General features: G+C 43.7%; 1 protein-coding gene across 1 annotated transcript in view; it reads left to right on the top strand.

Annotated features, from left to right (window-relative positions):
• CD109 (CD109 molecule) overlaps positions 1-16,881 on the top strand; it is a 113,073-nt gene that overhangs the window by 22,266 nt on the left and 73,926 nt on the right. The window contains exons 4-5 of the mRNA XM_065888660.1: positions 4,046-4,276; positions 10,467-10,592. Of these exons, the coding sequence (XP_065744732.1) occupies positions 4,046-4,276; positions 10,467-10,592 (357 nt within the window). The remainder of the gene's footprint in view (positions 1-4,045; positions 4,277-10,466; positions 10,593-16,881) is intronic.

Below are 16,881 nucleotides of genomic sequence, written 5' to 3'. Positions count from 1 at the left end.
TTGATTTACAATGCTGTGTTAGTTTTAGGTGTACAGCAAAGTGAATCAGTTATACATATACATATATCTATTCTTTTTTAGATTCTTTTCCCATATAGGTTATTACAGAATATTGAGTATAGTTCCCTGTCCTATACAGTAGGTCCTTGTTGATTGTCCATTTTATGTATAGTAGTGTATATATGTTAATCCAAACCTCCTAATAAAATTAGAATGCTTTTAAAGTTTAATTACTAATATATTTTAAAATAGCAACTATCATCTTAAATTTCTCAGTTTTATTTTGAAAGTTATTTGAAATTACCATTACTTTTGGTAACTGGAGTTATTAGTGAAATAAGGTAGGCTATTGTGTTGTTTGTTTCCTTAAGACAGTTGATCTTTCAGAGAAGATGGTTTTAGACGGCCCGGATTAGAATAAGGAATCCATTTATTGTCCATCAAGAACCTTTCTGAACATGCCTCTATCATCTACCCGGAGAGTTTGCGTTTATGTATACACAAAATAGACTTAGCCTAACTGAGAATCAACCGTGCTCAACTCAGATACTCGTTGATATTTTGTTGATCTAAGCCCTGGGTATCGTGTACCCCCAGACTCTTATTCTGCTGCTAGACAGAGTCTGTATATGGGAACTACATCTTTTCCCAGCCCCGTGACCTCAGTTCAACGCGTAGGATCCAAAACCTCTGTGGCTAAATAATTGGTTCTTGTGTAAGACATAAGGAAGTCTCTCGTTAGGGAACCCCTTTATTACTAATTCTGGGAATCCTTTTCGGTAATTGTGTCCCCCAAGAAGGTGGAAAGCAATTTACCAGCAGAGATTCAGGAGCTTATATCACCTTCTGGGTCCTCTCCACTGTGGGAAGCAGGTTACAACCCACCGCAGGTCTGGCACAGAGAGAATCTTTCATAAAGTTTGCTTAACATCCCCAGTATTTTCTCCAGTCTCCCTCTCATTATGTCCCTCTACTGTTCCCAGTGGATGACCAAGGTCTCTACTGACAGCCAGAGTCCATGGTGACACGCTAAGCTGTGCGGCGATGCCTCATCGTTCATGGGGGCGCACCAGGTCCACTCTGACAAGTCCATATCGTCACCCTAGACTTTCCAGCTCTAGAACTAGCACCGAGGCTCTGAGGATCCCAAATCACCTAAATTTTACATTGGGAGAGGTGGGGTTTCTGACAGGGGAGTGTTGAAAACGAGAATTAGGGTAAGTGAAAGGAGCAGAAAGATAGTACCATCTCCTCTTGTGTCAACTCCCTGAAGGAGGATGGAGTGGGGGACAGAGTAAAATGTTTTGGACACTTTTGTGTTAATTCTAATTTTCTAACTCTTTGACCTCCTCGTGGTTAATAGGTCTCTTTAGTTTCAGACCTCTGCATCATTAATTTGACGTCAGTCTTAAATCTACTCTCTGTTCTGGGGCCTCTGTGCCACTAAAAATGATCCAACGATATCCAAATCGTAGAGAGAAATTCCATCTGATATATTTTTTAAGCACGAACTGTTTATAAGTCTGTGCTGTATACAAGCAAATGATATGCTGGTTCCTGGCATATATATTTTCCTGCTTGCGGTATTAAGGACTCTGTTTAAAAGAATCTGAGCACTGAAGCATCGTTTGAGAGAATAGAATATAAGGATGCAAGTTCCAGGCTAGATTCTCAGCCCTCTAGGGCGTACATCTTTGGTTCATGTTGAATCCCAAGCACCTAGAGCAACCTGGAGCCCGAAGGTGCTCAGTGAATGTTTATTTATTAAAGGAAAGCAAACATCAGTACTAGAGGTCATTTGAAGGTGAGTTACTGATTGTTTCTCCTAACAGTTTACTATGAAAGTATCAAATGTCCAAAACACCTGAAAGAGTTTCATAGGGAACACTCCTATAACCACCGCTTAGAATCTGCTGTTAACATTTCCCCACACTTGCCCCATCACATACTTATGCATCTACTCATCTCTCCGTCCATTAATTGATCTTATTTTTAAAATGTATTTCCAAGCAAATCGCAAACACCAGTATTCTTCTCCCTATTTCCTGCTGGCCACTGTATCGGTGGTTTGTTACGTTTCCTTCATATTCTTATCCATGTTGCTGGCTTTTTGGTGGCTGCTATTTCTGGGAAATCTCCTTGGAGCTCTCTGTGGACAACTCTTATTTGCAAAAAAAGGAGGCAGAACTTTAGTTTCAGAATCTCAGGTTTATGAGTATGAAAATGAACTAAAATTCAGGTGTGCTAGTGATCGATCCTTGTGGAACCTGTTATCCCCAAACTCTGGCGTGAAGCAACCACCAACTTTTATTATTTCCCACAGTTTCTGTGGGTCAGGAATTTGCGAGCCATGTCGTCGAGCAGTTCTGAGCTGCCGAAGGCTTCACCAGGCCTGGGGGTCCTCAGTGAGGTTGCTCTTCACGTGGCTGGCAGGTGGGTGGTGGCTATTGGCTTCTGTTCCTCCCACTGCGGGCCTCTCACAGGCCTCTCACAAGGCAGCTGACTTCCCCCAGAGCGAGGAATCCAAGAAAGAGAGAACCAGGCAGAAGCTATCCTGTTAATGACACAGTCTCATTCTACTATTGAGAGGTGAGTCACTGGGAAATTAGGCTCTACTTTTATTTTTCTTTTTAAATTAATTTTTATTGGAGTATAGTTGCTTTACAATGTTGTGTTAGTTTCTACTGTACAGCAGAGTGACTCAGCTGTACATATACATATATCCTCTTTCTTCGATTTCCTTCCCATTTAGGTCACCATAGAGCACTGAGTAGGGTTTCCTGTGCTATACAGTAGGTTCTCATTGGTTATCTATTTTATACGTAGTATCAATAGTGTATATACGTCAATCCCCATCTCCCAATTCATCCCACCTCCGCCCTTTCCCCCTTGGGATCCACACATTTGTTCTCTACATCTGTCTCTATTTCTGCTTTGTAAATCAGATCGTCTATACCAATTTTTTCAGATTCCACACGTATGTGTGAATATACAATATTTGTTTTTCTCTTTCTGACTTACTTCACTCTTTATGACAGTCTCTAGGTCCATGCACATCTCTACAAATGACCCAATTTTTTTTACTTTTTATGGCTGAGTAATATTCCATTGTATATACGTGCCACATCTTTATCCATTCGTCTGTCGCTGGGCATTTAGGTTGCTTCTATGACCTGGCTATAGTAAATAGTGCTGCAATGAACATTGGGGTGCGTGTGTCTTTGTGAATCGTGGTTTTCTCTGGGTATATGCCCAGGAGAGGGGCTCTGACTTTTGAAGGGAGGAGGGTCAGAGAAATTTTGGACATATTTTAAAACCATCACATGAAGGCTCTTGTGAGAGTAGTATATAGTTCATCCCGGGTTTGAATCTCAGCCAGTGACCTGGAGCAACTTCCTTTACTCTTCCAAGCCCCAGGTTCCTGGTGTGTAAGCTGGTATTAGTTAAGAGCACCCACCGGAAGGATTGTTGTGAGGTAGAATGACACGGTGTGCGTAGGCTGAGTGTGGCTTCTGGTCTGTTCATGCTAGAAGGGAGGATTTCCACTAGTGACAGGAACAGTAAAACAACGGTGCCATCAAACTTATCGGGACTGTGACACGATGCACAAGATGCAGGAAGAGAGTGCATCCTAGAACAGGTGAGAGGTCCTGGAGAGGGTATGGCAAGAAAGCAAAGCCTGTGCAAATGTGCCTTTCACCCGAGGCACGGAGGAGAAGGGTATTGTGACCCACAGTGACTGTCAGTGCGGAAGAGTTTGTGCTTGGGATAGGAAGTGACAAGGTGACTGCTGACAGAGCTGTGGGACGTGGTTCCTGCAGTCCAGGAACCCTGTGGTTTAACTGGAGAGCAAACTCCAGGATGTCGAAAGAGAGAAAACAAATTGTTTAATTTTGGTGGTTAGGAAGAGGGATGCATTTTTCAACGTCGCGATTACTTTTGATAATCCTATGTATCTAAAATTTCAATTCTCACTTACAGTTACAAACATTTTTGAGGTAAAACAATGAGACTTTGATACATCTGATGTCTTTTTTTCCCCCAGCTACCTCTGAACAGTGGTGATGAGATTTATGAGCTCCGTGTCACTGGACGTGCCCAGGATGAGATTTTATTCTCGAATAGTACGCGCTTATCATTTGAGACCAAGAGAATGACTGTCTTCATTCAAACAGACAAGCCCCTGTATAAACCAAAGCAAGAAGTGAAGTTTCGTGTTGTTACACTCTTCTCAGATTTTAAGCCTTACAAAACCTCTCTAAACATTCTAATTAAGGTGAGTGCCAGACAGAAATAAAGCTGGGGGTTCAAAACCATCTCACTGAAGCTCTCTTGGAAGTTCTGCTCACATTGTTGGTACTGGGATGTCTTAGGATTCACGTGGCTAAGCTTCCCTCCCAAAGTGGGATGGTTTCTCTAGGAAGGGGGATGGTACAGCACTGGGTTAACGGCTTAGGCTCCAGAGTCAAGCCTGCTTGGGTTCCGGTCCTGGCTTCTTCATTGATTAATTCATTTGTCAAACATTTATTAAGCTTCTGTGTCCTCGATACAGAAGGTGAGTCCCTGCTTAAATCGACTTTTCATTCCAGTGGGTAGTGGACAGACAATAAATAAACATACAGATATATAAAAAAAGAGTGTGTTTGTGTGTGTGTGTGTGAGAGAGAGAGAGAGAGAGAGAGAGAGTGTTTGTATTTGCTGTTTTCTATAGGGTTGTTAGAGAAGTCCTATTTGAACAGAGACCTATAGGAAATAAAAGAATGAGCCTCCACAAACAGAGGGAATAGCATATGCAAAGGCCCTGAGGTGGGAACTTGTTAGGTGCATTGGGGGGAACTGTTGCCCAGGAAGTGAGGGGACAGATATTAGGGAGATAAGATCAGGTATAGGTAGGTCAGCTGGATGAGGGGCTATACAGGATTTTCTCGGCTCTGATATGGACTTTGGATTTTACTGTGAGTGAAATGAAAATTCACTGGAGAATTCTGAGGAGAGGCATGATGTGATCTGAGTTAACATTTTAAAAGGATCACTCTCTGCTCTAAGAAGAATAGGTGCTAGCTCTGTGACCTTGAGGAAATTAATCAACCTCTCTGAGCCTCGGTTTCCTTATTTGTAAAATGTGTAAAAATAATAATACCTTGTAAAGGTTTTTGTGAGGATTATGTGATATGATTCAAGTAAAGCATTTAGAACTGTGCCTGGCACATAGAACATGCTCACTAAACATTAGCTATTGTTGTACTAGGAGCCCCTCTGGCAGGAAATCTTTTGGCGTCCTCTGCCTGAGTACTCTGGGCTCTGGAGGCAGCACGGTTGGCAGACTGAGTGCTTCCAGTGAGGGCCAAGCTGGAGGCAACTGACATCCGGCTGGACCTGGTTTTCTACGTTTAAGCTGAGGAGAGTATTAGACCTTTGACCAATGACATAGAAATAGGGTGACCAGTTTGCTGGGACTCTTTTGATTTTAGTACTGGAAAATCCCCTCAGTCCCAGGACATTGGTTGGCATGGACATACATACACTACCAAATGTGAAATAGATAGCTGGTGGGAAGCAGCCACATAGCACAGGGAGATCAGCTCGGTGCTTTGTGACCACCTAGAGGGGTGGGATAGGGAGGGTGGGAGGGAGACGCAAGAGGGAGGAGATATGGGGATGTATGTATATGTATAGTTGATTCACTTTGTTATACAGCAGAAACTAACCCATTGTAAAGCAATTATACTCCAATAAAGATGTTAAAAGCAAAAAAGAAGATGTGGCACAGGAAAAAAAAATGTTCTGAGGAATAACAGAATGGAAGGCAAATTTAGGCTTTTTAGTTCAGTATCTTCCTATTCTTAGTTTTTGTTGTTGTTATGAGCTAAACAAACACACAAACAAAAATCAAGCAAACGTGTGTACATATAACTTCAAGCCAAGATGCGTTTATAGCAAATATCACGTTGGTTGGCATGTTTCTTGAATGGAACTGGTATTATTTCAGAGTCAGCAGCTCTGTGAACGTCTGCCTTTGCTGTGTTGGAATAAAGCAGATCGCCATAGTGAATAGCATTTCTAAATTCATGTAACTCTCTGAGCAGTTTAGGGATGCCATTCATACGGTCCTTCAACATTTATCCACAAATACTGAGAACTTACTAGACGCTATGTGTAAATGGAGGATTTAGAAGTGACTGTCTGCCTGTGTCTGGTTGTTTACAGTCGATCTGCCTCTTTCTGTCTCAGGCGAATAAAGATCAGCCCTGGATCAATTGTCTGTTGTAAGCGTTAACCCAGAACGAACCCTGCTGATTGTGATTTGTGGATTCTTTGGGTTCCTCTCTCCGATTTTGGACTTCGCCTGTCACATTTGGCTTTCCCAGAAGTGCACATTTGGCTTTCCCAGAAGTGCACATTTGGCTTTCCCAGAAGTGCACAGAGAGCCCTTCCTCTTGCTGTTTCTGGTCCCGAGGGATCCCGCTGGCATGGCGGCTGGGTGGTCCCCTTGGCCAGGGCAGGAGAGTTCTACTCGGAACCCGCTGTGTTTGGGACCAGTGAGTGAATGCACATGTGGGTGCCGTACTCACCACAGTACTCGTGGGTCAGAGCGTTGATGTGAATGCCCACACCCTGTACTCCTCCATCTGAAAAGAGCCCTTTGGGCCAGGGTTCACCAGACTGTGATGTTTTCTTTTTCTACATCTTTCAGTATGGGACAGGTGGTTTCTTAGAAAAACTTCCCAGAGAAAAGTGGGACTGTAGTGTAACGAGAGCCCCTGACTTGGACGAAATTGTACTCTCTAGCACAGCACCACCTGCAGGCAAGTGTGGAGAAGGCACCTGGGAACAGCACCACCTGCAGGCAAGTGTGGAGAAGGCATCTGGGAACTACAGGAGGCCCGCTTTTTGGGGCCCATCTTGCCCAGCCAAGAATGACTGACTGTAGGATGTGGCTAAAATATTGATCATCACAGCATGTTCAGACATGTTCAGTGTTTTTTTTTTGGATCATTGGGTGTTTTCCCTGACCCAGTAACTGACCTTCTCAGGAAGCAAAGGGGCTTCAGGGACTTTTTTATGGTGGAATAAACCTCTTCCCCTAATTCTGGCTTTCTGCAGCCAGTCTGTCCTTAAACTACGGAAGTAAGTGTCTCCAATGTGTGATGTCAGCTGGCACGCTGTTTTCTACCCTGGCTGCCCTTCCTGAGAAGTTGTTGCTCCTGGTATAGGTGAGTGATCTTGTGGGCACAGCTGCTAGCTTGGGGTCTGCCCTGTGCCTGTGCTCTGACACTTTGGCCTGGAGCAGTGGTGGCACCTCATTTAAGCGATTTGATGTCTTTAATTCTACATGCTAGGCACACACCTTGTGCATAATCCAGGACTCTGGGGACTGGCAGAAATATTTGCCTTCTCCAGCCAGGGAGTTTATTGCTTGAGGTGGCTGACACAGGCACCTGATGGAGAGCCCAGGCTGTGCAGAGGTGACTCAAAGAGCACGAGGGGCCACTTTCCCAGTGTCTCCAGCCACGTGGCTGTTCAGGCTGTGACAGGGGCACTGTTCATATCATACTTGGCTGTCCTGTGTGCATCCCAGTAGCAGGTGACCACATGCAAATGCTGGGCTCTGCTGTGATGCCACCATGCGTCACCTGTTCAGATCCTCATGTGCTCTGTAAGGACTTCTGGCATTTCTACATTCTCTGTCTCTTCCTTGTGGGTGATATGCCCAGGTCCAAGACAGGCTTGGGAAACGAGGGATTTATCTCATTCACTCCCAGCCCTGCATATCCTCCAGGTCATCGAAGACTTCAGTTTGGATTTCCTTTGTTTGTAGGGTTGTGGGAGAAATGTGTACCTTCACCAAAATAATACATCGGTGGACTATGTACATTTCTCTCCCTACATTTTAAGTGACACTGGGAATTATTATTATCATTTTTTATTTTTGTCAGCGTGATGGAAGAAAAATGGCCTTTCATTGTTTTCATTTGCATTCCCTTAATTCTTAGACAGCATATATTTATTAGCTCTTTGTATTTCTTCATTTGTTTTTGATCCTTTGAGCTCCGTAGCCATCCCAGTCTTGACAGGGGCAGGAGAGCCAGCTCTGACTGCACTGCCTGCCCCAGGGCTTGCCAAGGATGGTGACCCGCTTATTCTTGACCCACTTGTGGTCTTTGGTTTTTTTAAAAAATTATTTATTTATTTTTGGCTGTGTTGGGTCTTAGTTGCTGCATGTGGGCGTTCTCTAGTTGAGGCGAGCGGGGGCTACTCTTTGTTGCGGCGCGCGGGCTTCTCATTGCGGTGGCTTCTCTTGTTGCAGAGCACGGGCTCTAGGTGCATGGGCTCAGTAGTTGTGGCTTTCAGGTTCAGTAGTTGTGGCTCACGGACTCTAGAGCGCAGGCTCAGTAGTTGTGGTGCACAGGCTTAGTTGCTCCGCGGCATGTGGGATCTTCCCGGACCAGGGATTGAACCCGTGTGGCCTGCATTGGCAGGCGGATTCTTAACCCCTGCGCCGCCAGGGTAGCCCCCTGGTCTTTGGTTTTAACAATTTGTTTCTGCCTTCCTAGACCACTTCCTACTCAGTTCTCAGCATTGTACTTACCCCGACTTACACAGTCTCCCCCGCTTGCGGAGGGAGGTTTCCTCTGACTTCTAATAACCAGGCCAACCCACTACCTTGAGTCAGAGGGTAGAGATTAGGAATCAGGGATGGTGGTGGGATGAACTGGGAGCCTGGGATTGACATGTATACAGTAATATGTATAAAATGGGTAACTAATAAGAACCTGCTGTATAAAAAAATAAATAAAATAAAATTCAAAAAAAAAGAATCAGGGAAAAAATTTGATCCCAGAGTTCATAATCCAGGGAACAAAGAAACACCAAAACCAAAAAGTAACAGTGGGGCTTCCCTGGTGGTGCAGTGGCTGAGAATCTGCCTGCCGATGCAGGGGACACGGGTTCGTGCCCCGGTCCGGGAGGCTCCCCCCTGCCGCGGAGCAGCTGCGCCTGTGAGCCATGGCCACTAAGCCTGCGCGTTCGGAGCCTGTGCTCTGCAACTGGAGAGGCCACAGAGGTGAGAGGCCCGCGTACTGCAAAAAAAAAAAAAAAAAAAAAAAGTAGCAATGACAAAAAACCCAGATAACAAATGATAACCTTAAACAGTAGTACATGTTAGGGGGGAAACAACGGGCGTATTGGGGTTTCTCTAGGGAGTGGCCACTCCTGCCTCTTGGAGGCATGTGTAGAAGGCAGGAAGTTGGAGCTTATTTCACCATCTGGACAAGGAAGGAAGGGTCTTCCATGCAGCAATGGTAGAGGCCTAGGTGCATGGGCGTTTGGGGCGAACTGCAAACAAGTCTGTCTGTTTGGAGGAAGATGTGCGTAGAAACGTAGATGGGGTCAGCTGACTAAGTCTTGTAAACTACGCAGAGGAGTGTAGACCTCATTCTGCTGGCAAACAGAAGTCATCGTCACCTGGTGGTCTGATATACTGGTCATAGCGAGTGTTTACTCATTGCTTGTAATTTGCCAGGAACGGTGTCTGGTGCTTCAGCCACTTTGCCTCAACCACAGGTTTGCGTTTGGCAGTGGGGAAGATGTGTTGGCGGGGGCAAGACTGGAGGAGAGAGGCTAGTTGCGATAGTTAGAAAATGGTGGCTGGACGTGAGATGTTAGAGGGACAGAGTTGACAGGGCTGGGATGGGATTGGATGGAGGCAGCGTGCTCTGGGAGAGCCTGGGAAGACTCAGGTGTTCTTCATGCATCCCCTTGGTTAAGCACCCCCGTGACACAACTTTTGTTGAGTCAAAAGACACGTGGGTTTGAATCCCGAGCTCCATCGTGTGTTGGTGCTGTGACATTGGACCAGCTGTTTGTGGTTGAGGGCTTACCTACCCGCTCTGGGCGCCCGTTTCCTCAGCTGTAATGGGAGGCTAATCCTGTGCTGTAGGGGAATCATAGTGACTGAGTGACGTGTGAGTGGTGGTGATACGGCAGAGTGCCTTTGACACAGGGACCTGTTATCCCTACAGCGGGGGTTTCTCTCAGCTGTAATGGGAGGCTAATCCTGTGCTGTAGGGGAATCATAGTGACTGAGTGACGTGTGAGTGGTGGTGATACGGCAGAGTGCCTTTGACACAGGGACCTGTTATCCCTACAGCGGGGTTTTCTCTCAGCAGCACCACCCGCAGCAGCGTAGGTTTGGTGAGGTACACGTTGTAGTGTTTCACGTAGCAGGAAGTACGTCCCAAGATTTAAAAGGTGGAGCAGAGTAAAGATGGTCTCAGGAGAATATGAGAGAAGAAATAATTTTTATTCATCGTCTTTGGTAGTAGAGAGCTGACATTTTCCAAGAACTCCCTCTGTCCCACACTTTGCATGCGCCTGGGAGTACTGCAGGGCTGTATTCGTAACCAGGTTGGATCCACATCAGACGGGGGGTTTTACGTCGTTAACACGCATGGTTTTCATTGTAGGATCCCAAGTCAAATTTGATCCAACAGTGGTTGTCAGAACAAAGTGACCTTGGAGTCGTTTCCAAAACTTTCCAGTTATCTTCCCATCCAATGCTTGGTGACTGGTCCATCCAAGTTCAAGTGAATGTGAGTATAAATACATTTTGAGGGGGAATGTTAAAATGTTTTAAATAGGTCCGGTGGGGAAAATATCTCTGAAGTCATTTATTTAGTGAACAGAAAAACATTAATCTGAGTATCTAGATAATTTAAGTGGTTTTATTTTTAATTTACTTTTGTTAGCAATGGGTTAGCCTGTGTTATAACATGTTAGAGTTTTAATCGTTGTCTTTTTCTATAATGTAACGTTTAAAGGTTAAGACATTTCACATTTTAGTATAAAGCTGATTAAATATTTATTGTACTTAGTTATTGTACACATTGAGTATTTTAAAACTAAGTAATGAGTACATAGCAATTATTTGGCAAATCTTATGTCTCAGAGTAATGACTTCTGATGAGAGATTGGTCTAACCTACTTTATCTTTGTTTTAAAAACTCTAGTGACCTTCAGGTCTTTAATCCATTTTGAGTTTATTTTCGTATATGGTGTTAGGGAGTGTTCTAATTTCATAAGGCCAGACACTATAAAACTCTTAGAGGAAAACATAGGCAGGAAACTCTATGACATAAATCACAGCAAGATGCTTTTTGACCCACCTCCTAGAGTAATGGAAATAAAACCAAAAATAAACAAATGGGACCTAATGAAACTTAAAAGCTTTTGCACAGCAAAGGAAACCATAAACAAGATGAAAACACAACCCTCAAAATGGGAGAAAATATTTGCAAACAAATCAACGGACAGAGGATTAATCTCCCAAATATACAAGCGGCTCATGCAGCCAACAAACACATGAAAAGAATGCTCAACATCGCTAATCATTAGAGAAATGCAAATCAAAACCACAATGAGGTATCACCTCACGCTGGTCAGAATGGCCATCATCAAAAAATCTACAAACAATAAATGCTGGAGAGGGTGTGGAAAAAAGGGAAGCCTCTTGCACTGTTGGTGGGAATGTAAATTGATACAGCCACTATGGAGAACAGTATGGAGGTTCCTTAAAAAACTACAAATAGAACTACCATATGATCCAGCAATCCCAATACTGGGCATATACCCTGAGAAAACCATAATTCAAAAAGAGTCATGTACCACAATGTTCATTGCAGCTCTATGTACAATAGCCAGGACATGGAAGCAACCTAAGTGTCCATTGACAGATGAATGGATAAAGAAGATGTGGCATATATATACAATGGAATATTACTCAGCCATAAAAAGAAATGAAATTGAGTTATTTGTAGTGAGATGGATGGACCTAGAGACTGTCATAAAGAGTGAAGTAAGTCAGAAAGAGAAAAACAAATACCATATGCTAACACATATATATGGAATCTAAAAAAAAAAAAAGGTTCTGACGAACCTAGGGGCAGGACAGGAATAAAGACACAGATGTAGAGAATGGACTTGAGGACATGGGGAGGGGGAAGGGTAAGCTGGGACAAAGTGAGAGTAGCATGGACATATATACACTACCAAATGTAAAATAGATAGCTAGTGGGAAGCAGCCGCATAGCACAGGGAGATCAGCTTGGTGCTTTGTGACCACCTGGAGGGGTGGGATAGGGAGGGTGGGAGGGAGACGCAGGGGGAAAGAGATATGGGGATGTATGTATATGTATAGCTGATTCACTTTGTTATAAAGTAGAAACTAACACACCAGTGTAAAGCAATTACACTCCAATAAAGATGTTAAAAGCAAAAGCAAAAACAAAAACAAAAGTCTAGTGACCGTAACAGCTACATCAGTCTTCTGCTCCCCTATGCTTCATTCTGCCCAGCTCCCCCGCTTACTTCTTGTATTTGCTGCCAACTCCCATGGCTCCGAGGTCTAACAGGGCAGGGGCACTAGAACGCCCTCCGTGTCTCTGCCTCGGGTTTTCTCTGGTGCATCACTCTGTGGTCTTTGAAGATTCATTGAATATTTCTAATTTTTTTTGGAATTTATTAAAATGTATATACATGAGAGCTTTAAAAATTCTGTTAGAACAGGGCTTCTCACTTTTGACATTACGGTAAAAAATTCTTTGTTGCGGGGCTGTCCTGTGCACTGTGGGACGTTTAGCAGCATCTCTGACCTTAACCCACTAAATGCCAGTAGCAGCTGTCCCCTCCCTCCAAGTCGTGACAACCAGAGATGTCTCCAGATGTCACCAAATGTCCCCTTCGAAAAATGTCCTCTCCTTCCTCCTTCGAGAGCCACTTAGTCATTCATTAGCGGGTGGCCTGAGGTAAGATAAAAGTACCAAGTACCTAATAAATTAAAACTTAAAAATTTTTCCTTTAGTTAGCATTTTCGGGGGCCACATTTTAAAAGCAGAACTAGGTCCCCTTAGCACATGTTTTTTGAGCGTCTGCGTGAAGACGAGGATCACGCTGGGCTCGTGGAGAGTTTGTGCCACAGAGGAAGTGAGACAGCGTACAAGGAGTTATGGGGGCTGAGAGCGGGGGTGATGAACGCCGGGGGGACCAGACATTGGAGCTTGTAGAAAAGGCGGACAGAGTAGGTGCTTGTGAGACGTAGGAGAGAGGAGGGTTTGTGTCGAGGCAGGGAAGGTGGAGGAGAGCCCCGGGGTCTGGGGACTGGGGAGAACGGAGGGATTGGAGCACGTCGAGGATGCTGGGAGGTGAAAATTAGGAGGCATGTTGTGAGTTTTAAGGAGTTAGGATTTTATTCTCTGTTCCCACGTTTTGGTTTCATTATCATTTCCCCAGGAATCAACTGTTTGTTCATCCATCCATCTATCCATTCATCCATCCACCCGTCCATCCATCCATCTAGCATCCTCCATCAAATATGTGTTGAGGGCTTATAGTGCGGTGATAGGATACCAGGAAGCTTAACATCTGATCTCTGTCTTCAAAGACTATTGTGGGGAGATGACAATTATGACAAAGTTAAGTGACGCAAGGGTGACAGAAGAACACGAGGTGGTGCAATAGCAGAGGACTTGTGAGGCGCTCAGTCAGTGAGGCCTGTCAGGTGCCTCCAAGGAGCGAGTCTCTCTCAGGCCGCCTGGGGATAAAGATGGTCTGTTGTCAGCATGAGCGCCTGTGCTTTGGGGCCAGTGGCTTCCTCTGTCCTTGTGGTCGGCCCCATTCCCTTCGCTTCTGTCCAGCCCCTAGGGTGTTCTCTGGTCCAGATCTGGACTGAGCGCACTGGCTTAGCCTAATAACCATGTCCTCAGAGTACTACAAGCAAGCCTCTGCATGGGTGGCTGGCAGCCTGCGGATGGGTCACTGGGTCAGATGTCCATCGCTGGCCCATTCCGAGGCCACTTCTACACAGTGACCAGGTCTCAGCCTTGTGGGTAACAGCCTCTCTGGGATTCCTTTGTTCGGTGAGTGGTACACAGAATATGTACCAGGGGAGAGAGGAGACTAGAATAGTGGAGAAAGGCTGGGAGATGTGAGACTGCAGGGTGAAAAAATTACCGGATTTCTCATGTAGTAGTTTGTGGACTTGACCTGTCCGATTGCTTTAATAGGAAAAAAAGATAAATGCTCTTAAGGAAATTCAAGTGCTTGAAAAATAAAAAAAAAAAATCACAAAATCTGGTCGTTGCCCACCTCTTTGGCCTTGTTAAGGGCCACCCTTACCCTTGAACTCTATGCTTTAGATGTATTAGTACTTAAGTTTCTTAAACTCACCAGTCCGTCCTGTCCCAGAGCCTTCCACGCAGGCTGCTCCCTCTGCATGGAACCCTGTTTTTCTAGCTCCTTGCTTTTGTCCTCAGGCATTATCTTCGATGGCCTAGCGCCTCTGGACGTTAGCGTAGCACACTGTGCTTCTCTTGGTCCATTGCTGTTGCTTGATTGGCAGGACCTGATACGCAGAGTCCGTATGAGGTCTGTAGGCAGAGTCTTGTTCCCCCGTGTCTTGGAGACTTAGCGCGGTTCTTTGCACAAGGTAGAAGTCAGTACTTGTTAAATGAATGCGTGAAGGCTATACCATAGTCATTGGTCTTGAACTAAATATAATGTCCCCTTTTCCACATTCTATAAACATCTTTATCTTTTTGAAGACAGGCATATTGATCAGGAACCTATTAGTGGTGATATCATGGTTTTTCCTTCCAGCTTTACTGAGATATAATTGACAAATAAAATTGTAAGATATTTAAAGTGTACAATGTGATGATTTAATATACGTATACATTGTCAAAGGAGCCCCCCTAGGTGATACAATGTGAAGGCACACAACTAAGGGAAAACAAGCCCCGTTATTAAAAAAAAAAAAAAAAAAAAAAAAAAAAAAGACTCCTCCAATGGCCACCAGAGGTCAGTATAGTCAAAGAAATGTTATGACAAGCAGCCTGGATCCAGCCTTGGTCTCTGGTTTATCTTTCCTTGACTCTCGCACAGCATTCAAGGACTCTATATTGTTTATTATTAAACTCTTTTCCTTTTAGCTGTGAATAATTAGTATGGAGGAAATATATTTATCATTTAAACTATCCACCATTATAGACCATATTTTTATTTTCCCAAGGCAGTGACCATGCTTAGTATAAATTTTAGGGAGGGGAAAATAATTATTTTCAGGAGACTGTTTTGAAATCCCATTTTGTCTCTAGAAAAAATATGGCCTGATTTTAGTATTACTACTGAAGGACAATGTATACAGGACTTACCAGGGCTTTGATTTGTAGTGACATGCAGGTAATCAGAGTGACATTATTATAAAGCAAGTCTTGATGATGATTATTTTTAAGCCCTCTTAAAGTTAGTAAAATTTAGTAAGAACTCTGACTTTTTGGTGTGCTATTTATGCATATACTTGTGTATTTACTAAGGATTAGCTCGCTGTCACCTGGCAGACTGTATAATCTTGGTATTATGAGCCATAAGATTAATTTTTTTTAATTCTATGACTTTAATTTTTTTTTTTAGAGCTGCATCTTTTTTTTAAATTGAAGTGTAGTTGATTTACAATGCTGTGTTTGTTTCAGGTGTCAGCATAGTGATTCAGTTATGTATACGTATATATCCATTTTTCAGATTCTTTTCCATTATAGGCTATTACAAAATATTGAATGTATTTCCCTGTGCTATATAGTAGATCCTTGTTGTTTATCTATTTTATATATAGTAGTGTGTATCTGTTAATCATGAACTCCTAATTTATCCCCCCCCCCCCATTTTCCCCTTTGGTAACAATAAGTTTGCTTTCTATGTCTGTGAATCTGTAAGAAGATTAATTTTTAAAAGAACTTTTTGTTTGAGGTAGATTCACAGAAAGTGCAGAGAGGTCCTGGATACCCTTTATGCAGTGGACCCAATTATTTTATCTTATTATTGTACAACCTCAAAGGCAGCCACTTGATACTCATGTGATGTGTGTGTAGTCCTGTACGATGCTTACTTGTCAGTGACATAGAGGAGATCTGTAACTCACTGGACTCCAACTGCTGGCGACAGCACACTGGGTACCAAGGTGGAGCCTGAAATGAGTACTGAGGCGCTGGGTGGAGTAAGAAAAGGAGAAATGAGCAGCAAATGGAATTATTTTGCCTCAAGGGTGCCTTTCCCATTCAGTACAAAGCTGTAGCTACACTTCTGCTTTTTCCTCTTGCTTGAGTTTGGTGCCCAAGAAAGCTGGTCATGTTGCATGTCTTTGAAGACCTCAATTCTTTGCACTTTCAGTAGCAACAGAGAGGGTTAAATGAGTGATTTTTGTTTGTTTTTAAAGAGAGCATGCTTCTAGTTCGTACTTTTCTACTAAGGAAACCAGTTTGTCCCTTGTACAGCATAATGTATTTGGTGCAAATGGTGAAACTTCTTAGGGTGTGCATGTTCTTGTGGTATAGGATGCCTGCACCAGGCTCCTTCCACCTGGAGCCCTGTGTCACAGACAATATAGTCTGTGTCTTGGTTGTTGGTTAGATTCACTCTTCCCAAGTCCTCTCACTATGAGTAATTATCGGGTATAGAACAACTTCAGTTCTTTGGATGTTTAGCTCCAGTCTTGATGGGTACCAGAATATTTGTGATTCTTTCTAATGAGGGAAGGGATTCAGGAAAATGCTATCTTCTGGGGAGATTCTGGTTTCTCCATCCTCACTCTCGGTAGATAATCTCCCTTTCTACTTTGTAAAGAAAACACATGGCATCAGATAGGAGTTTCTTTAAATTTCTCTGCCACATTTACAGATCTACCTTGTCTGCACCCATCTCATGCTTATCCTTTTCTTTTACAGAAAAGATGTAATTCTGCATAGCTAAGACCAAAACCTTGATCTCTTCACGGGCTTTCTTATCCTGCTTTATCAAAAACCTTACAGTCTCCCAACTACCACGCTGGAAACC

This window comes from Phocoena phocoena, chromosome 12, assembly GCF_963924675.1.
Source record: "Phocoena phocoena chromosome 12, mPhoPho1.1, whole genome shotgun sequence".
Lineage (NCBI taxonomy): Eukaryota > Metazoa > Chordata > Mammalia > Artiodactyla > Phocoenidae > Phocoena > Phocoena phocoena.
The sequence above is the reverse complement of the archived record's forward strand: the minus strand, read 5'-3'. Positions and strand labels throughout refer to the sequence as shown.